General features: G+C 45.6%; 1 protein-coding gene across 10 annotated transcripts in view; it reads right to left on the reverse strand.

Moving 5' to 3' along the window:
• The window catches only part of NAP1L4 (nucleosome assembly protein 1 like 4), a 1,556,420-nt gene that overhangs the window by 753,714 nt on the left and 784,416 nt on the right, over nucleotides 1-18,290 (reverse strand). For all 10 annotated transcript variants that reach the window (XM_069624142.1, XM_069624141.1, XM_069624146.1 and 7 more), the window contains one exon: nucleotides 13,752-13,874. In XM_069624142.1, the coding sequence (XP_069480243.1) occupies nucleotides 13,752-13,874 (123 nt within the window). The remainder of the gene's footprint in view (nucleotides 1-13,751; nucleotides 13,875-18,290) is intronic.

Genomic DNA, 18,290 nt, shown 5'->3' on the forward strand with positions numbered 1-18,290 from the left:
ACCACTGTTTCGCCAACTATTCCTGCATTGGATGCATGCGCAGGGGTGTGAGGAACAAAATGAATGCAAGAGGCCATCATCCCTAGCAAGTGCATTGCTTTGCGTACCGTTATCTGGTGACCAACCAACCTTGTATTGATGTACCTTCAACAGCATGTTTTGATGGTTTGTACTCTCTCCTTTGAGGGGAATGCCAGCTCTTCTTTTGTGTTTAGGATAGCCGCCAGAAATTGTTTTATCTGGCTGGGGACTAGACTTGATTTCTTCACGCTAATGAAGAAACCCAGATCGAAAGAGGTTTATTGTCTTTTGCGTATTTAACTTGCAAATTTGAGATTCCCCGGTGATTAGTGTCACAACCCTGACAGGTAGTGAGTCAACCTTCAGCATCCCTCCACGCCAAAGGAAGAAGAAACGGGTGTTTCATTCATTCCGTTCTGTTGCGTCTCCCTTTTACCAGCGTTGGTTATTGCCATGGAAACGGACGGTGCATAGGCACTTCTTATCACGTTGCGTTCCAAGGAGTGTGGCACATGCTAGTGGTCACATGATCCTTTTACATGCTTTGGCTGCCACTGGCTCTAGTCAACCTTCTGTATAAAGCCTTCCCATTATCACAGAATGCTGCTTCTGATTAAAGTCAAGTACTTGATGTTCCATTGTCTTTGCCTCTGAAGTTCGATCCAGAGTTTATCCCAGACTTCCTTACGTCTACAGATTTGGCTATTTCTTTTGACCACACGTTAACAGAACTCTGCCTGTTTACTGGATTGCCGCATTACTGGATTGCCCGCCTATCAGACGTCTGTTCTGCTCAAGTTTGCACGGTAACTGACCCCAGCGGGTCATCGACTTCTATTTCATTCTATTCGCCTCTGTTGTACTACATTACACAGACCAGTCCTTTGAAGTGTTAGCGCGGGGAAAGGATGCCGTCACTTCAGCGCTTTGCATTGCTACCCAGTGCTGTCCTAACCTTTGCATCTCTGCATCTTCGCTCAATTCTACCTTTCAAGCTGCTAATGATAATTCCATCACAACTCCCCCTGCAACTACCACACAGGAATCCGTACTACTTCTATTCAGTGCAGTATTCCAAGGACGCTCTGCAGAAACACACCAGGGCACCAACCCGGAACTAGCGCGTCCCTTGTGCCGCTCTGGGTATAGGTCCATACTAACCATTCCCTCTCCCTCACGTTTGTTAGCTTGATTAATTTTGCTACTGGATTGGTTTGTAATCTGTACTATGTTGGTAAACCGCAGACACATTGAGATTGTTTACTCCTCACTACACAGGATTTGTTAGTGATTACTTCTTCGGTTTGTTTCTCATCTTAGTGAGGTGGAACTTCACTCTCCAAGGGGAGAAGAGTCAACACTTGCGTAGGCTATTTGTTCCACAATTCTATGTCGAGAAAGGAGGCGAGCATTATGCTTTATCTTCTTTAGTACTGCTTTCACAGCATTTCAACTTTTTAACATTTTAAACTTTCTTTAAAACTTGAACACATTTTGTGTTGCCCCCGAGCTCCTCCGGAGCCCCAAACAAAAAAGGGGGTAATAGAGTTAACCCATTTTAACCCATTAAGTAAAATGTCTCAAGAACTATCAATCCCCACAATCCTCAGGCTCTGAGTAGTTCTGGTCTGCCCCTTCTGTACAATCAGGCTCTGTCCTTGCCTATAAGTAAGTCTCCTCAGAAGCCCTACTCCTCTTTCTTTGTTGCTGCTTTCACAGATAAGTGATATTCAGTGATGATTGCAATACATAACATTTTATACATGTTGTACAGACTTAGTGTGTCATGTTTGAACTGTTAAAACAATGCACGTGCATTCAAGGATTACTGTTTAGGTGGAACACTGTCTATTCATTAGGCGCCACGCTCGCGTTTAATACAAGCACGTTCATACTTATTAGGAGACAGTAATTTGTTCATTCACGGTTTCGTTTTTTGTTTCTCGCTCAAGAGGTCGGGGCCAGAGCCGCAGGCGATCGCGCCCGCATTAGGCAGCCAGCCCCACCTCCTTACACTAGCAGCTCTCGAGCACAGGGTTCTTGGACCCGGCGAGAGCCTGCTCCACTTCAGAGCAGTTCACAGACACTCGAGCGCGGGGCACGAGGACATCACAGAAGTTTGACTGCATTCTACATCCCGGCAGGTACCGCGCCCCATATGAACAGAGCACAACAGAGTGCACGTTTGATTCGGATGGTGCGGCACGACATTGATCGCATTTAAACAAAAACAACAAAAAAAAGTGTGGAAAATGCTTAGCAGACATCCCGTGGCCCAATTAAACAGCTGAGTTCCCTAACAGCTCGCGTGTTTGAGCACTACAGAACGGCACATTTCCAGGAGCCAATGGTGTCACAGAGCATCTCCCCTGAGTGGAGCTCAGAGGAAAGGGTGGAGGCACCCATAGGAGGAGAATAAGACTCTCTCCCTCAGTTTAAAACAAAAAGTGTTGGGCGACTCATTGTCACAGGCTGTGTCAGAAGGGGTGCTGCCCTTAACACATACTGGACCAGCTGGAAGCCATGTTTAACAAGCAGAGCGCAGATCAGGAGAAGTCCAGGAAAAGAAGGGCGCTTAGCTCCGGAGAGGGGATCTCAGCACGACACCCTTAGTCAAGGGTTGATCAAGAGGGCTGTAAAAAGGCTTGTAAGAGGACCACCTCTTTGAAGCCCCAAGCCACACAGAAGGGGTAGACCTGAGACCCCAAGAGCCGGCTGACCTGGTCAGTAGGCCCAAAGAAAGCCTTTCTACTGAAGGCCACAGTGCCACGCTCTCGACCCCCTACCCCAGGCGTGAACAATGAAGGGGAAGAAGAGGATGCAGGTTATTCACCAGACGACGAAGGAGGGGAGGAATAAGAAGTTCCTCAAAACCCCATCGTCAACACACAGCCTCCAGATGAAGAAGAGGGTTTAACCGACATGTTCGACCCAGAAGCGATAAGGCATACTAGACCCACTGAATAGGTACCTTCGCCCAGAATGGTGCAGAACATGGCGCAACACATGAGAAGACCACTGGACAGAGAAGTTTGGTCAAAAATGAGGGCAGAATGCCCTAGGCCTGACCTGCCGGGCAAAGTAACAGTCACCCCGGACCTGGATCCAAAAATTGTGACTTTTGTCACCAAGTCATCCAAGGACATTGGGAAAGGGGTGGACCAAGCATGGCTAGGGTGCCAAGATAAGCTCCTATATCTGGTAGGCCCGCTCGCTAACATTATGGATCTTGCCGAGAAGGCCACAGATCCGGGCACACCAGTGGATGCGCGAGCCCTAGCCAGCTGGGCTTAGCAAGAAGTTTGCCTTTTAGGCAATGCTAATTGCGCTCTTCAATCGGAGAGAAGGAGAGGAGTGTTGTTGAAAATAGACAACAAGCTCAGTGACCTAGCCTCATATTAGGCGGGCGAGGGTGCAAAGGGCTTATTGTTCAGAGACGCTTTCGCCAAGAAAATGGGGCAATTCGTGGGAACGTAATCCGCCCTAGAAAAGGCCCAGAGCTCCATTAGAAGAATATTCCTTTCCAGGGACCGGCCAGCAGAGGGGTCGGGCGTCCGGTCGTTTTGGCTTGCATCGGAGCACTAGGGCACAGTACTGAGAAAGTAGACAAGATAGTTTCTTCGCAGCCAGAGCCGTTTCCCCAAGAATCGTAAGGGGTAGAGGAGCCTACAGAGAGTACACCAGGCGGTGAGTACCCCAAAAGATGTTGTCCCGAAAGTGGGGGGCAGGACGCTCTTGTTTTGGCATGCATGGCGCAAGTTATCCAGCAATGCATGGGGATGCAAGCAATTTCAGGCATGCAACTAGAATTTGTAGGTACCTCCAGTAATGTGCATGCCCCTGGAGGAGCAGGAGCTGCTCTTCACCGAATGACACAGTCTAGCAGTCAAAGGAGCGATAGAGCGAGCGAGAGGAAGGAGAGTGTTAAGGCTTCCTCAGCAATAGGTTCCTAGTGCACAGGGGAGAGAAGGTAAGGCCAGTAATAAACTTAAAGAGCATTCACAAATGGATTACTTACCAGCACTTCAAGATGGAAGGGATACACCTTCTGCGCGACCTCCTCAGTACAGGGGACTGGCTTGTCCGTTTGGATCTCAAGGACGTGTACCATACCACTCCGATAGCAGTGGAACATTGGAGATAACTTTGCTTACTGTGTGGCACAGAGACCGTGGGCCATTACCAAGATTATGCAGCCAGTGGCAGCAGCTATTTGGGAGAGAAAGAAGGATCATCGTCTACCTAGACGATATTCTCATCTTAGGCCAAGCGCCACCAACCTGCGAACACAGGCCACATGGGTATGCAACCGAGTATCCTCCCTTGGTTTCGTTGTCAACACGAGAAAAATAGGACCTTCGACCCGCTCAAAGAATAGAGTTTCTAGGGTTCGTAATAGGTACTAGGAAGGCCTCACTCGAGTTGCCAATGCACAAAGTGAAGGCTATAAAGAAAGAGCTAAGAATGGTGATAAGGAAGAAAGTTATCTCGCTTCGCAATCTGGCTCGAATAGTGGGCCTCCTTGCAGCTTCAATCCAAGCAATATTTCCAGGGCCACTCCATTACAGAGCTCTTCAGAGATTGAAGATCAGGCATCTCAGAGGGGCCTAGGCTATCATCAGTTTGTCACTCTAGACCAAGAAGCCCTTAGAGGTACATTGGTGGTTACAGAACATAGCTTGCCATAGTTGCTATTACTTGCCTGCACACTGTATTTTACCCCAGGTTGTGGTTTTCGAATCTAGACAGGTTGCCATATTTATTACCTGCTTGCACACTGTATTTTACCCCAGGTTGTGATTTTCGAATCTAGACAGGTTGCCATAGTTGCTATTACTTGCCTGCACACTGTATTTTACCCCAGGTTGTGATTCTCGAATCTAGATAGGTTGCCATAGTTATTACCTGCTTGCACACTGTACTCTAGCCTAGGTTGTGATCTCTGAATTTAGCCAAACCTTTTGTCGCTAAAACTGCCCCCAAGGTTGTCATTTATGATGCACTCAGCAACCACCTGCCTCTCTATTCGACTGCTGCATTTATTACTGCATTCTGGTACCTAGCTGCCCCGTCTTTGAATACCCCCCCCCCCGGGCATCTAAGATGCACCTAGTAGCTACCTGCCCTGCCATCTGACCGCCACATCCTACCTACACCCAACAGAATGTACATCCAAGGCATCTACTCAGCATTGCTGAGAGTAATTCTCCACCTCATCCATTTATCCTGCCAGCCTAGCCCTACCTTTAGCTCTGCCTCCATAGACAACATTCCCCCACTCATGCATCTCACTACACCTTGCAGCCTCACCGCTAAAAATGCCGAACTACGGGCCAGATTACCCAAACGATATGAACCTCGAGCCAGGGATTCCATCCAGTCTAAATTGACTAGCCGGACCCCACCTATGTACACAGTCACTCCTACCAACCGCCCCACAGACACACCGAAGCATAGCCTAATTAATACTATGACCAAGCATAAGGCTCACAACTTAACCACTATACCCACCTGCACCAAAACCATCTCCACGCCCATAAGAGGCGCCTTTATTAATGCGCGATCTGTAGTAGCCCATTGCCACAGATATAGCAGACCTTATTCTTGCAGATGAACTAGATTTCCTAGCCATCACTGAGTCCTGGCTCCATGCAGCCGCTGGCCCAGCTCTTTCACTAGCCATCCCTAATGACTATACTATCCTTCGAGCGGACAGAGCAGAATCCAGAGGTGGAGGCCTCGCCATAATTGCCAAAACGCACCTCAACATTAGACTTGACACCACAAACCTCCTCCCTTTGTTTGAATCTCTCACAGCTAAGATTCCCACTGCCAACTCCCGAACCATCAATATCCATTTATTCTACAGACCTCCTGGTCCTTTAGGTACCTTCGAGGAAGACCTCAGCAACAACCTAAAAAATAACTCCCAGAGTCTCCTTCTAGGAGATTTCAACCTAGGCCTCAAAGATCCCAAAGACCTCCAGGCTACCCTCATTAACAATACCCTGTCAGAATTAGGCTTTACCCAAAGAATATCCACCCCTACCCACAACAAAGGGAGAACCCTTGACTGGGTAGCAGACTACAACTGTGTGGCCTCCATCACTGCTAATACCCCTCAATCATGGTCTGACCACCACCACCTCACTTTCAACCTGGAAGCCTCAAGCCCCATCACCAATAACTTACTTGCTACAGCTATTCCTATGAGAAGTAAGAAAAATAACACAGCTGAAAAACTCATCCCCCTCATTCTACCGACCTTGAACCAACTCTCAGCCACCTCCAACCCCCACCACCTTGTTGAAAGTTACAATAACAGCATGCGCTCAGCCTTAGACTCTATTGCACCCCTTAAACTGAGAAAATGTAAGCCAAAAAAACACCTGAACACTTGGTTCTCTACCCACCTAAAAGGTCTTGGACTAAAGGAACAAGCTTGGAGAAAATCTCCTACAGATACTAACAAGCTGATCCTCAACAAGATAGTCTCCTCATACAAAAAAGAAATAATTCTCGCTAAACAAGCATCATATAACCAGAGAATCTCACAAGCCAAATCCAGCACGAAGGAACTGTTATCTATTATCAAAGAGTTGGAAACTCCGGTCTTAGTCCCAGACACATGTGTGAACGATAAACAATGGTGCACTAGTGTCCAAAATGCCCTGTCCAATAAAGTCACAGGCCTTCAAATCAAAATCGACAACAAGAAAGAATCCCTAACCAACTCTACTAACTCCAACCCTCCCCCTTGCCCCACACCTCAGAACCCCATACCCAACCCACACACACACTTCAGCTTCTCCTAAGTCTCTACATTGGAAGTGGAAAAAAAATCATCCTCAGCCTTAAACCGTCTAATTGCCAGGGCGACCCTTGACCTGCACAAATCATTAAAGACGCAGCAAGAGAGCTCTCGCCATTCATTACCAAACTCATGAATGCCTCCTTCTCTTCAGGCATCATCCCAACAACCTCAAAGAATCATGGGTCTACTCTCTACTCAAAAGACCCTCACTAGACCCTTCCATACCAACTAACTACAGACCCATCACCACCGTCCCCTTCCTGCTCAAAATATTAGATAAGACTGCCCATCAACAAAAACAAAATTATCTTGAACAAAACGACCTCCTGGGAATCCGGCAATCAGGCTTTAGACCCCAACATGAGACAGAAACTGCTCTCATTGATCTTAAGGCCCAAATCGACGCTTGGAGATAATGGGAAAACTGCTCTACTACTCCTCCTAGACCTGTCAGCAGCATTTGATCTAGTAAATCACAAAACTTTATGCAACCACTCAGCTGCTCACTTCTCCCAAGAAGCCATCGGTTGGATTGAGTCATTCCTGAGCAACAGATCTATGCGTGTCTTTTCCACCTCAGCTTCCGCCGACCCCATTCCCATCACGTGTGGGGTCCCTCAGGGTTCATGCGTCTCCCCCACACTGTATAACGTGTTCACGAGGCCCCTGTTTGATGATCTTGACAGTCTGTAGTACCAAAAAGAACGACCTCTCCACGAAGATGAGCCCGAATAAGGTTTCTGAGGTTGATCTATAGAGGTGCTAAGAGATTTAGCCGCTGCTTTTGAGGTCTGTAGTTTTTCTAAGCTTTTATCAGCTTTACTACCAAGCAGCCTCAAGCCATCGAAAGGCATATTGAGTAGCCTGGCCTACACGTCCAGACTGGAGACATTCCCCCATTACCTCTTTTCCGTCTTTGACAATATTCAGGAAGCCTTCCGGAATATGTTCAGCCGCCGAAAAGCAGTCCCGCAGGGTATGGGTAAACCTAGCCAGGGTACAGGTGACATTAGTTGACTTGAGAACCATGCTACCCAAGGTAAAGACCTTACGGGCCCAAGCATCCACCTTCTTATCCTCTCTATCCGGGGGGGGGGGGATAGATGGATAGGCTGTTTGTCTTGACGAAGTTGCAGCCTGAATAACCAGACTTTCTGGAGTGGGATGCCTACTTAAATAATCAGAGTCAGAACTAGAAGTTCTGTACTTCTTTGGAAAATTACTGTTGACTGCAGCAACAGTATCAGGAACTTCCCAGTTTGTTTTCTACTGTGCTCTGAAGTGCCCTATGAAAGAGGAGAACTGGGTCCTTCTGGGGGCCCTGGTCAAGTAGATCAGTCATATCATCCTGATCAAATGTGGGTGAGGCTCTACCGCAGCCCATGTATTCAACAACCCCATTAGACTCCTGTAACATGAATCTGCATGTTCTGCACGTTGCGGTTTTGTAAACTCTAGCAACGTATCAATGCCACTAGCAGAGTGAATGGTGTCACTCAGGTCTCCCATTTTCGATTCAGGATCGATTAATTCTCGATTAATTCTTCTGGGACCTCTCTGGTACCATATTGTACTCCAAAAGGAGAAACTTCTTCCTCAGAGGCACTTTCTTCAAATATAGAAGACAGACTTAAAGAAGTCTGACTTAGCTAAAGGAGTAAATCTCCTTTCCTGTACTTTTTGGTCGAAGGAATCTTCAATGGTATCAAAGGAGTTTTCGAAGACACTGATGACGTCTTCGACAAAGGTGTCGAAAACACCTTTGGCTTCGATGTCGAAGCCGTTGAGGGCTTCAACGACTTATGTTTTTTAGTCGGTGTCGGGGAAACACTTGATTCTCTGAGAATCTTCAACGATTTGACGTCGACTCGAGATTTGAGGTTCACCTTTACTACTGGATCTTTCCACAGTAGTTCCTGACTTCGCTGTGTCGTCCAACGGAGCGACCATGTTCTGGCTCTTTTGAGGCTTCTTTGAGGGGGTCGAGGCCTTATTCTCAAAGACCTTCATCATCCTCCTTCTAAATTCCTCCCATTTTCTTGAGGAATCCGACTTAGTTAGACATTGTACCAATTCGGTAGACGTATCAGAGGAAGAGGAGGGAGATCTATGTCTCCTCTTAAACTTCTTCCAAGAGGAAGATGAAGAGCATCTCAATCTACTGCGTGATCGAGACGTCTTAGAATGTTTACGGCGATCTGATTCTTTCGAATCACTCGATTTCCTATTTTTTTTAACAAGGCCTTCGAGGCGGCCTTGGAAGCTTCCCGCCCCACCACCAGTTTACCTTTCCTCTCACGAAGGGCCTTCTCCATCATCGACTGACAGGAGCCACAGTCGCCGGTTCGATGGTCTGAACCTAGGCACCAAAGACAAATGCGGTGAGGATCTGTAATCAACATTTTCGATCCACAGTCGATACATTTTTTGAACCCCCGTCTTGGGAGTAGAAGGGGTGGAAGAAGACATTTTCTGAAGAAAATTTCGAAGCAAGCCTTCTCGAGAGTGAAGCAATCAGAAAAACAGAACTGAAGCCAACGGGCGCGGCACAAGCTATTTATACTGATGGTGACATCAATGCCACGACCTCGTGCACAGCGCCCTCTGCCGAGAATTCTTTTTTTCCGAAGCCGCAAAGCTGGCAGCATACGATCATCATAAGATGAATATGTGGGAGGACACCATCCATTCGAAGTGGACCTTCAGTGAGTTAAAAACTAGTCATGAGTCTAAGAGGTGAGTTATACAAAGGACTGTGTGTGAACAGTGAATTGGGATGACATTCCGAGTACTGCACTAAATGACAAAGCGTTTCCTCGTATTAGGTTTCCTTGCCTCCCTAAGAATGTCCATACACCTTTAAGGCAGCTGGAGATGCCCAAACTGTGACCTGAAGAGCCATGCTGCTAAGTTGAGAGTTTGAGGGGATGGGTGCAGTGTTGTCCCCTTATCTTGGGACAACATGTGGTCATAAGGCAGCTTTACCGGGGTAAAGGAACATTCTCATGAGATATGAACCACGGCTGACGAGCCCACATTGGTGCCATCACTATTAGTGTAACTATCTCCCCGACCATGTGATACAGCCACCTCCCCCTTGGACATTCTTTGGGGATACCTGGAGGCATAGTCTGGACATTGTGCGTTCTCCAGAGGTCGAGGTCTGGATCTCCCCATTCTGCAAAGACGTTGTGCAAAATGTGTCAGTAGCTGCACGTCTCTTCTGAGAATGCCTGCCAGAAGATTCTGTTACCCTGGAAAGTGTTGTGACAGGAGGGACATGTGCGAGTGCCCATTTCCAAATGCTATGACAGTTTGGAAAGCCCTGGAGAGCGAGTGGCCCCCTATTTTTTTCAAGTAATACATGGCTGTGGTGTGGTCTGTAAGGACCACAATGGTCTTCCCTTGCAGTTGTCTCTGAAAGGATTTTAGGGCTTTGAATATAGCAAGTAGCTCTAACAGGTTGATATGTTTGTTCATGGATTGGGACTACGTGCCGTGCACTGTGTGGTGTAGAAGGTGAGCTCCCCACCCTGACAGCGATGGGTCCGTGGTGAGAGTTGATTCCACTGCAGGGGTAGTGAAAGATTTTCCCTTGAGAAAGTTTTTCTTCGACCACCACTGCAGGGAGAGAACAAAGGCTTTTGAGACAACCACTTGATCGTCTCGCTGACCGCTTGTCTGACATCATTGGGTCGAGACCCACTCCTGCAGAGAACGTATGTGCAGACGGGTGTGTGGAACCAGGAAAATGCAGTATGCCATCATTCCTAACAGCCGCATGGCTTTTCGTATAGTTATCTGATGACCGGTTACATACTGAGGGATCTAGAGTAACATGTTTTGGGACCCTTCGTAGGAGGACTAAACAAGTCAGTCCTCTGTCCTAATTAGGGCTCCCAGAAACTGTTTGACTTGGCAGGGGACAAGACTTGACTTTCTCGTTGGAGAAATCCAATAAGAAAAGATGGTCTATAGTCTTTTGGGTGTTCTCTAAACACACTTGATGTTCGTGTCTCCATTTATGATCCAGTCGTCAAGATAAGGGTACACCGGAATGGACCGTCTGCGCAGGTGAGCTGCTGCTACTGCCAGTATCTCGGAAAAAACCCTTGGGGCTGAGGCAAAGCCGAATGTGGGTACTTTGAATTAATAGCAAGTGTTCTCTATCTTGAATCTAAGGTGCTTCTGATTTGCTGAGAGCAATGAAATATGAAAGTATGCACCTTTCCTATTCAGTGTTGCCTGCAAGTCTCCCTGTTCGAGCAGTGGAATCCCTCTTGTAATGTTGTCAACCTGAACTTTTGAGGCTTGACATACGTATTTACTGGCCTTAGGTCAAGCGCTGATCAATGTTTTGTCCTTCTATGGAACAAGGAAGTACACAGAGTAAACACCCCCGTTTACCTCTGATGGCGGTACTTGTTGTAGGCTTCACTTTATAGCAGAGTTTGAATCTCTGCTTGCAGTATTTGCAGGTGGTCCAGCAGCATTCTCTTGTCTTTTAGAGGTATATTGTTTTTCTATTAACTCCACGCAATAGCCCTTCTCTACTGTTGATAAGACCCACTTGTCTGTTATTCCTGCACATGTATGGGTAAAAGCTGTTATAGACCCCCTACAGGGGTGCCATAGGAGGGACCCTGAATCCGAGCATCATTGCTTCGAGTCAGCAGCCTTCCCTCTGGAGGTTTGGCCTCTTCCTTGACTTCTACCTTTTCTGAATGGTCTTTGACAGGTAAGTTGCTGTGCACCCTGTTGACCCTGAATAAACCAGGAGCTTGAGCCTGCACCCGAGGTGTAGTATGACTTTAGGTGTTCTGGAGAAACTTTGGGTATGAAACCAAAGACTGTCAAGCTGAACCCCTTTGTTGATGAGATCTATTAGTGATCTGGAAAAAAGTCTTGAGTCTCGCATGCTTTTTCTTGGCTGTTTCCAAGGCCTTGTCAACTGCCTGGCCAAAGACATTGTCCTCAATCGGCATGTTTAAAAGGGTGACTTGAGTTTCAGGTCTGAATCCAGCACCTCTTAACTAGGCATGTCTTTTGTTTAGGGTGGACTCTCCTACAAGGCTGCCAGACATGTTGGCAGCATCTAGTCTTTTTATCACTGCTTTATTCGATTGTTGGCTAAAAGCTTTAATATTTGATATTTAAAGGCTTTGTGGGCGTCATTCACCAGTTCTTCCATTTAGTCCCACTGCGCCCTATTAAAGCTAGCCATAAGTGCAGTGTTAACTATTCTAGTCTGGTATGCTGCCAACGTAGCCAACTTCTTCCCTAGAGCATATCTTTGCTTGCTCTCCTTGTATGGTGGTGCTTCAGATGAGGCTAAAGGTGTTCCTGCCCTTTTGCACATGGTTTAAGATGATCTTTGGCATAAAGGGGTATCCTATCTTAAAATTAAAATGAGCAAATGTAGCCAAGCCTATCCCGTCAAGGTGGTTTAGTGAAAAAAGGTCAGACTGAATTGGCAAATCTATATTTTAGTACAGGGGTCTGCAGAGTTTGCCTCTCCAGTGTGTATTTGGACTACAGCTACTATAAACCCTACTCAGCATATTCAATGAGGAGGGATCATGGGAGTCACAGTCTAAGGCACAGGTTGTAGTCCCCTGCCTCAGGATGGTTGACAATTTCAGATACCTTGGGCTTCACAACTCTGGAAAGAACCTATTAAAATACAACACATTAAGGATATTAGAAACCCTGAAAAACAGTTGAATTTTGTCTCAAATTACTGATATTGACGCATTGGATAGCTTTTGGCAAATTACAAATCCTACAGAGATAACAGCACTATCTTTAGGGATTCTGCTTAAATTGGGAAGATGTTTAATGTACTAGTTGAGATCCTGAGCAGCCTCAGAGGGTAGCAAATCTGGAATAAGGGTGGGAGGTTGGTATGGGTCTGACACAAACAATAGACCCAAGTTCCCATGCGATGGGCAAGCTCTGGGGTGGCCGGAATTAGAGCTGTATTACCAGACAATGTAAAGTTATGCTAGCTAAAGATCTTCCTGCAGATGCATTAGGCTATATTGTCATGGATCAGTGCTTCTAGGGAGGATGGAGCAAGGATTTATAAAGTAGTGTCGGTGATTAGAAATGCATAGAAACACATTTAAAAAAAAAAAACTTATGTTGATAATGCTCTCCTGTGGCTCTTTTTTAGGCAAGCAACATCCTTCTAAGAACTACCAAGAACCCAAATATAGCATCAATGAAGAATAAACAAAAACATGAGTAGATATGACACTCTTGATAAAAGCTTATTGCAGAGTAGCCCCTACTAACAGTCCCATTTTAGAAGTGCATATCCGGGGAAAGTTCTTTTAGACACTATAGTAGACCTCATCACAAGCAGCAGAGTTTGCTTCCAAGGAGGGTAGAGCAGCATGTGTAATGTGGAGGCAGGGGTTAAAAAAGGTTTATCTTTTAGGAAACAAACTAGGCAGAATTTACAATCCCAGAGTCCTCTGCTATACCAAGGCTAGGAACATCTCAGAAAATCTAAGAACCAAAGTGTAGAAATGTTCAAAAATATTTAGGACTATATTTGAAGACATTCTCCGGCGAGGAGTCCAGGACAAAAATAAAATAGTATACATATTCCCAATGTTTGCAATACTGTTAAATAATAAGAGTAGTGGTAACTCAGAAGTTGACTGTACTAGAAATGTAATTAAGCTGACAGAATTAGAAGTATCAGGGAAATTATGAAAGCCCCTGGCTCGTTGGACTGACACGTGCTATGGAAAATTCAAAAGGATTGGGTATGATTATTTATGTATTCCATATAGAGGAGCATAATGAAGCTCATGGAGCAAATGCTTTGTTACGACTGCTTTTGATAACCAAAAGAGAACATCTCTAGCACTGGAAATACATTACAGTGTTTAAACAGTACTGTTACCTGAACTAATTCACAGAGCATGTCAACATTTCTAAATATTGTGAGCCAGAAATCTGGGACTCCTTTCTGATTCATCTCCTCTACTGTTTCTTCTTTTAATGATGCCTTTGTTTTCAATTCTTCCTGTAAAATAAATACACTGATTGGGAAGAGCATTTTGATCATTCATATATGAACAGAACTATATAATCTTAATCATACAACAAACTGACAATGCAACTAACTTACAACCTATACTTCAGAGCAGAGACATAAGACATTTGAATACTCGTCATAACTACAGGAGAAGTTACAAGATGAGCATTGATCTCTCCAAAATGATATCTTGGGAAAAAGGTAAAAATCTTGCTCAACATCCACACAGTAACATTAACTTAAGCACAGCTCTCCAACAGCCTCTAAGCAAGAAACGTTAATAACCTGGAACAGTAATTTTGCATCTTATATAGTCCACCACCTACTCATTGGTGCCAGGTGTTTCACTTTATTTACTAAAACTTTAATTTAGGTTTCAACAGGAGAGGATCAATAATATAGCACTGTATTTTCACTGTTGTGTTTAAATATCTATCTCTAGAGTGGGTGTAGATGTGTGTGTTACTTTAAGAAATTAAAAATACCTATACATTTAATTCTACAACTCCGAAAGAAGTTATTCTACCGTATACATATATATATTTAAACAAATCAGAAAACAGATACACACTTCTTCCTTGTACCATTTGTCATAGAAGTGTAATTACTTTATCTTGTGAAAATATCCAATGCTACAATAATTATTAAAAACATTTATTTCAATTAAATACGACACTTTAAAAATGTCAAAAGATCTATTTGACAAGGAAAATACATTTGCTTGCTTACAACACCCTGACTTAATAGACAAATGTTGGGCTACAAGTGTTTTCCTTCAATGGGTATCAAGTTAATTTCCACCCAGCTTCTTCATAGCAAGAACAAGGCATAGCATAAGCAGCTTTGCATAGCAATTTGTTACGCAATTCTGCAAGTTTGCCAATTGGACACTTGTGTAGCACTGTCAATGAAAACCACTCTCCAAGAATTCATTTTCTGCGCACAGGGCTCTCGTCTCCAGGCTCTTTTCTATTCAACTCAAGTTCAAAGGAGGAGAGAGTGAAGCAGTAATCATCTCCTCCACTATTTAGGGTCAAAGGCCTTTGTGGGAGTGCTAGCCTGGTCGCATACACTTTACTGATTACCACAATATCACACTACTACACTTACTCTCTCCTATACACCACCATCCAACTAGAACACAGCAGTACTATGACACATTCGGAAAAGCTGTTCTCATACTAACATGACCCATCAAACTACCCATCATCATAATAAAACACATCTAGCTAGCACATACCGGCTAGCTTGGGCGTCTCCTCAGGCCTAACACAACCAGAACTCAGTCTGGATGTCCACCCTCTGAACACATTCAACTGATCATCTCAGCATCACACCTACCACTAAGAAGCAGCTATCATGCAACAACCACACCAGCAGCACACATACCTGGAGCGCCCACGCACTTTACGACTCTCAACTGACTTGAACTGCGGTTCACAAGGGCGTTCAACCTACCAGCACTTTGAGATCATACCAATGATACATAAGGCGCTATACAAATGCAAAATAACATGTGGAAGGGAAGAATAGACTGGCCTCCAATCCCTCCCTGGAGGTTACAGGCAGAAGCAATGCAAGATCACACGTTCATAGGGTATATTGGGGAGGCGACGGGCAATTATTTTAAACAAAACATGGGCAGCATGGATAGTGCTGGCAGAGTGTGGGAGGCCTTTAAGACGGTCATACGGGAAGAGGCGATTGTAAAGATGGAGGCTTTCGGAAGGAGCTGTTTGACTACTTAGTTAGCACAGAAGCCCAGATCAAAACTGCTGAGCGCAGGGATGCAGAGCTAGGGGCTGGAATGCGGGATCTGATCAGATTGAGGCAGCAGTGTCTTTCAGACAGGGAGAAACTGAGTACATTTCATCATGCCAAATACACGTATTGGGGGGTAAACCAGGGAGGCTATTGGCATGGCTGTGTACCAGGATAGGAGCGAGATGATAAGCGCTATACAGAATGACCAAGGAGCCATTAAACGAGATAAATTAGGTGTTTTTGCACTACTTTGAGCACCTCTATAAATCGGACGTGGAGACTGGGGGCTCGGACATTGGTGAAGCATTTCCTAATATCAATCTATCCTGCCTTGATATGGCACAACGGGATATGTGATATGCCCCTCTCACACTGAAGGGGCATCTGGTCACTATACGCGCACTACCAATGGGGAAAACCGCTAGGTCTGATGGAATACCGGGGGAGTTTTATAATGAATATGCTGAGGCGCTTGCCCCCAGACTTCCTAAGGTGTAAGCAGAGTATGCAGAGGCTAGCATTTACATTGACTGGGTCCGACACCTGGTCCCTTTACACACTGATGATATGCTTTCATATGTAGCAACATCCTGAAGAGCATCTTCAACGCATACTAGATGTGATAGACAGATTTTCAGACCTCTCAGTCATACGCGTTAACCCATACAAATCCTCCCTGTTCCCAATGGCTGTGCTTGCTGATCCTCATCGGAGCCAGTTGCCCAATCTAAATCAGAAGTGTGAGATAGAAACCTTCAGATACCTTGGGGTCAATGTGTGGAGGGACACTCAACTCCCATTAACACAACACGCAATGAGTCCTGGATGGAGTGGTAAAGTCTATGGTGTTCTGGAGGAAATTTCCTCTGTCCATGATTAGAAGAGTAGCACTCAAAGATTGTGGCGCTTCCCCAGCCTGCTGTATCACTTAGTTAAATATACCTTTCAACATGCCCAAAACATTTTTCAGTAAACTTGACACTTATCATTTTCTTGAGGCAGGGAGGAAAAATAGGATTGCTCTGGTTACACTACAAAGGAATTATGGAGACGGGTAGGTGGAGGGTGTGGGGGGAGGGGGATGGGGACAAGGGGGACTGGCGTGGGCGAGGGATCAGGTTGCCTCACTTTTAATTGTATTTGGCAGGGCAGCTGCAGTTTGTCTTGGGCTGGTTGACTGATGAGCCTTCCCTGGAAAGGATTTTATATCAGCCCTCTATAGAACAGTATTTCCTGAAGGATGAGCTGTGGATACTTTAGTCTCAATTTTGAGGATCTGCCCTACCTGGTGGCATTGGGCAAGACTCTGGTGGTGGACCTGGTGACGAAAGAGCATTGCGGACCCATACTCTACCAATATTGTCCTGCTGGGATTATTTATTTGACGGCAGGCCCATACTGGTGAGGGTGATCAAGAAGCATTGGGAGACCTGCGGGGTAGTGACAATGGGAGACTTTGCCGGAACAATGGTTTTCAAGTCCCTCACGCAGTACACAGGCATACATGGGGGGCAATTTGTAACATATGCAAGTTTGCTTGAAAAGATCGAAGGCAGGTGGCCAGATTTCAGGGGGGCATGGAGAGCAACCCAATATTGGAAGCCATGTATGACAAGTCAGAAGGTGCCACGTGGTCCCCAGAACATATGAAGTGCTCTCAGTGAAACCCGTGCTGAAAGTGCATAAGCAGTGGGAAGCAGATCTAGGAAGGACCTTCACTGATGCCGAATGTGGCCCTACCTAAATGTACACTAAGGTCCCCTGAAACACCAAATTCAAACTATTGCAAGTGAACATTTCACATAGGACATACATGACTCCACACCGAATATCAGAGTTCCAAGGAGCGGGATAGGGGAAGTGCCCTTAATGTGAGAATGACAAGGCAGACATGATACATATTATTTGGACTTACTCTGTGGTCCAAGTGTTTTGGGGAGCTGTTGTGGACAGGGCAGCAAAGGGTGGGATTACAATGCAAAATTGGCCTCCAGAGGCCTGCCTCTTAGGAATGTTTGCGAGAGGGAAGAGACATGCTATACAACTCTCCAAGATGAAGGACCTAATTTGTGTACTGGGTAAGCACAGGATTGGGATTGCCTAGAAGCTTAAGGAGGGACCCAGCATAGACGCTTGGTGGCGAGATCTGTGCAGGTGGGCGATGGCTGAAAAAACGGTCTGGCATATAGCAGTATATATGGGTTTGAGGGAGGCGAGCGATGATGTGATTGAATTTTTCAGAAAACATTAAAAAATGTTCATACAAATAAGTATATATATCAGATTATCTCCCGAGTCATTAGCCCCAGAGCCTGAGCCAATGATAGACAGGCTGTGCTGAGATTATGTCACAGACATTTACAACGCAGTTCTAGACGTACTCCAAAGCTAGGAGCCGAATGTTGAAGGCCCAGAACACTCTTAAGGAAATTATTCTCCACCATCTGGATGGAATTAATGCTACTATAGCCCGACCGCTCCATGCCAAACCTTGCAATCAAGGCTGATTTTCCATTGAACATTTTTAACACCAGGTAAACTGGTTTGGCCTTAAACACACCCAAGGCTCTGGTCACCCCACCCATGGCCTGCTCAAATCTCAGTTTGCTTGGTTACATGTGGGGCAGAACTAAAGTTAGA

This window comes from Ambystoma mexicanum, chromosome 11, assembly GCF_040938575.1.
Source record: "Ambystoma mexicanum isolate Mex_15411 chromosome 11, UKY_AmexF1_1, whole genome shotgun sequence".
NCBI classification, from domain to species: domain Eukaryota; kingdom Metazoa; phylum Chordata; class Amphibia; order Caudata; family Ambystomatidae; genus Ambystoma; species Ambystoma mexicanum.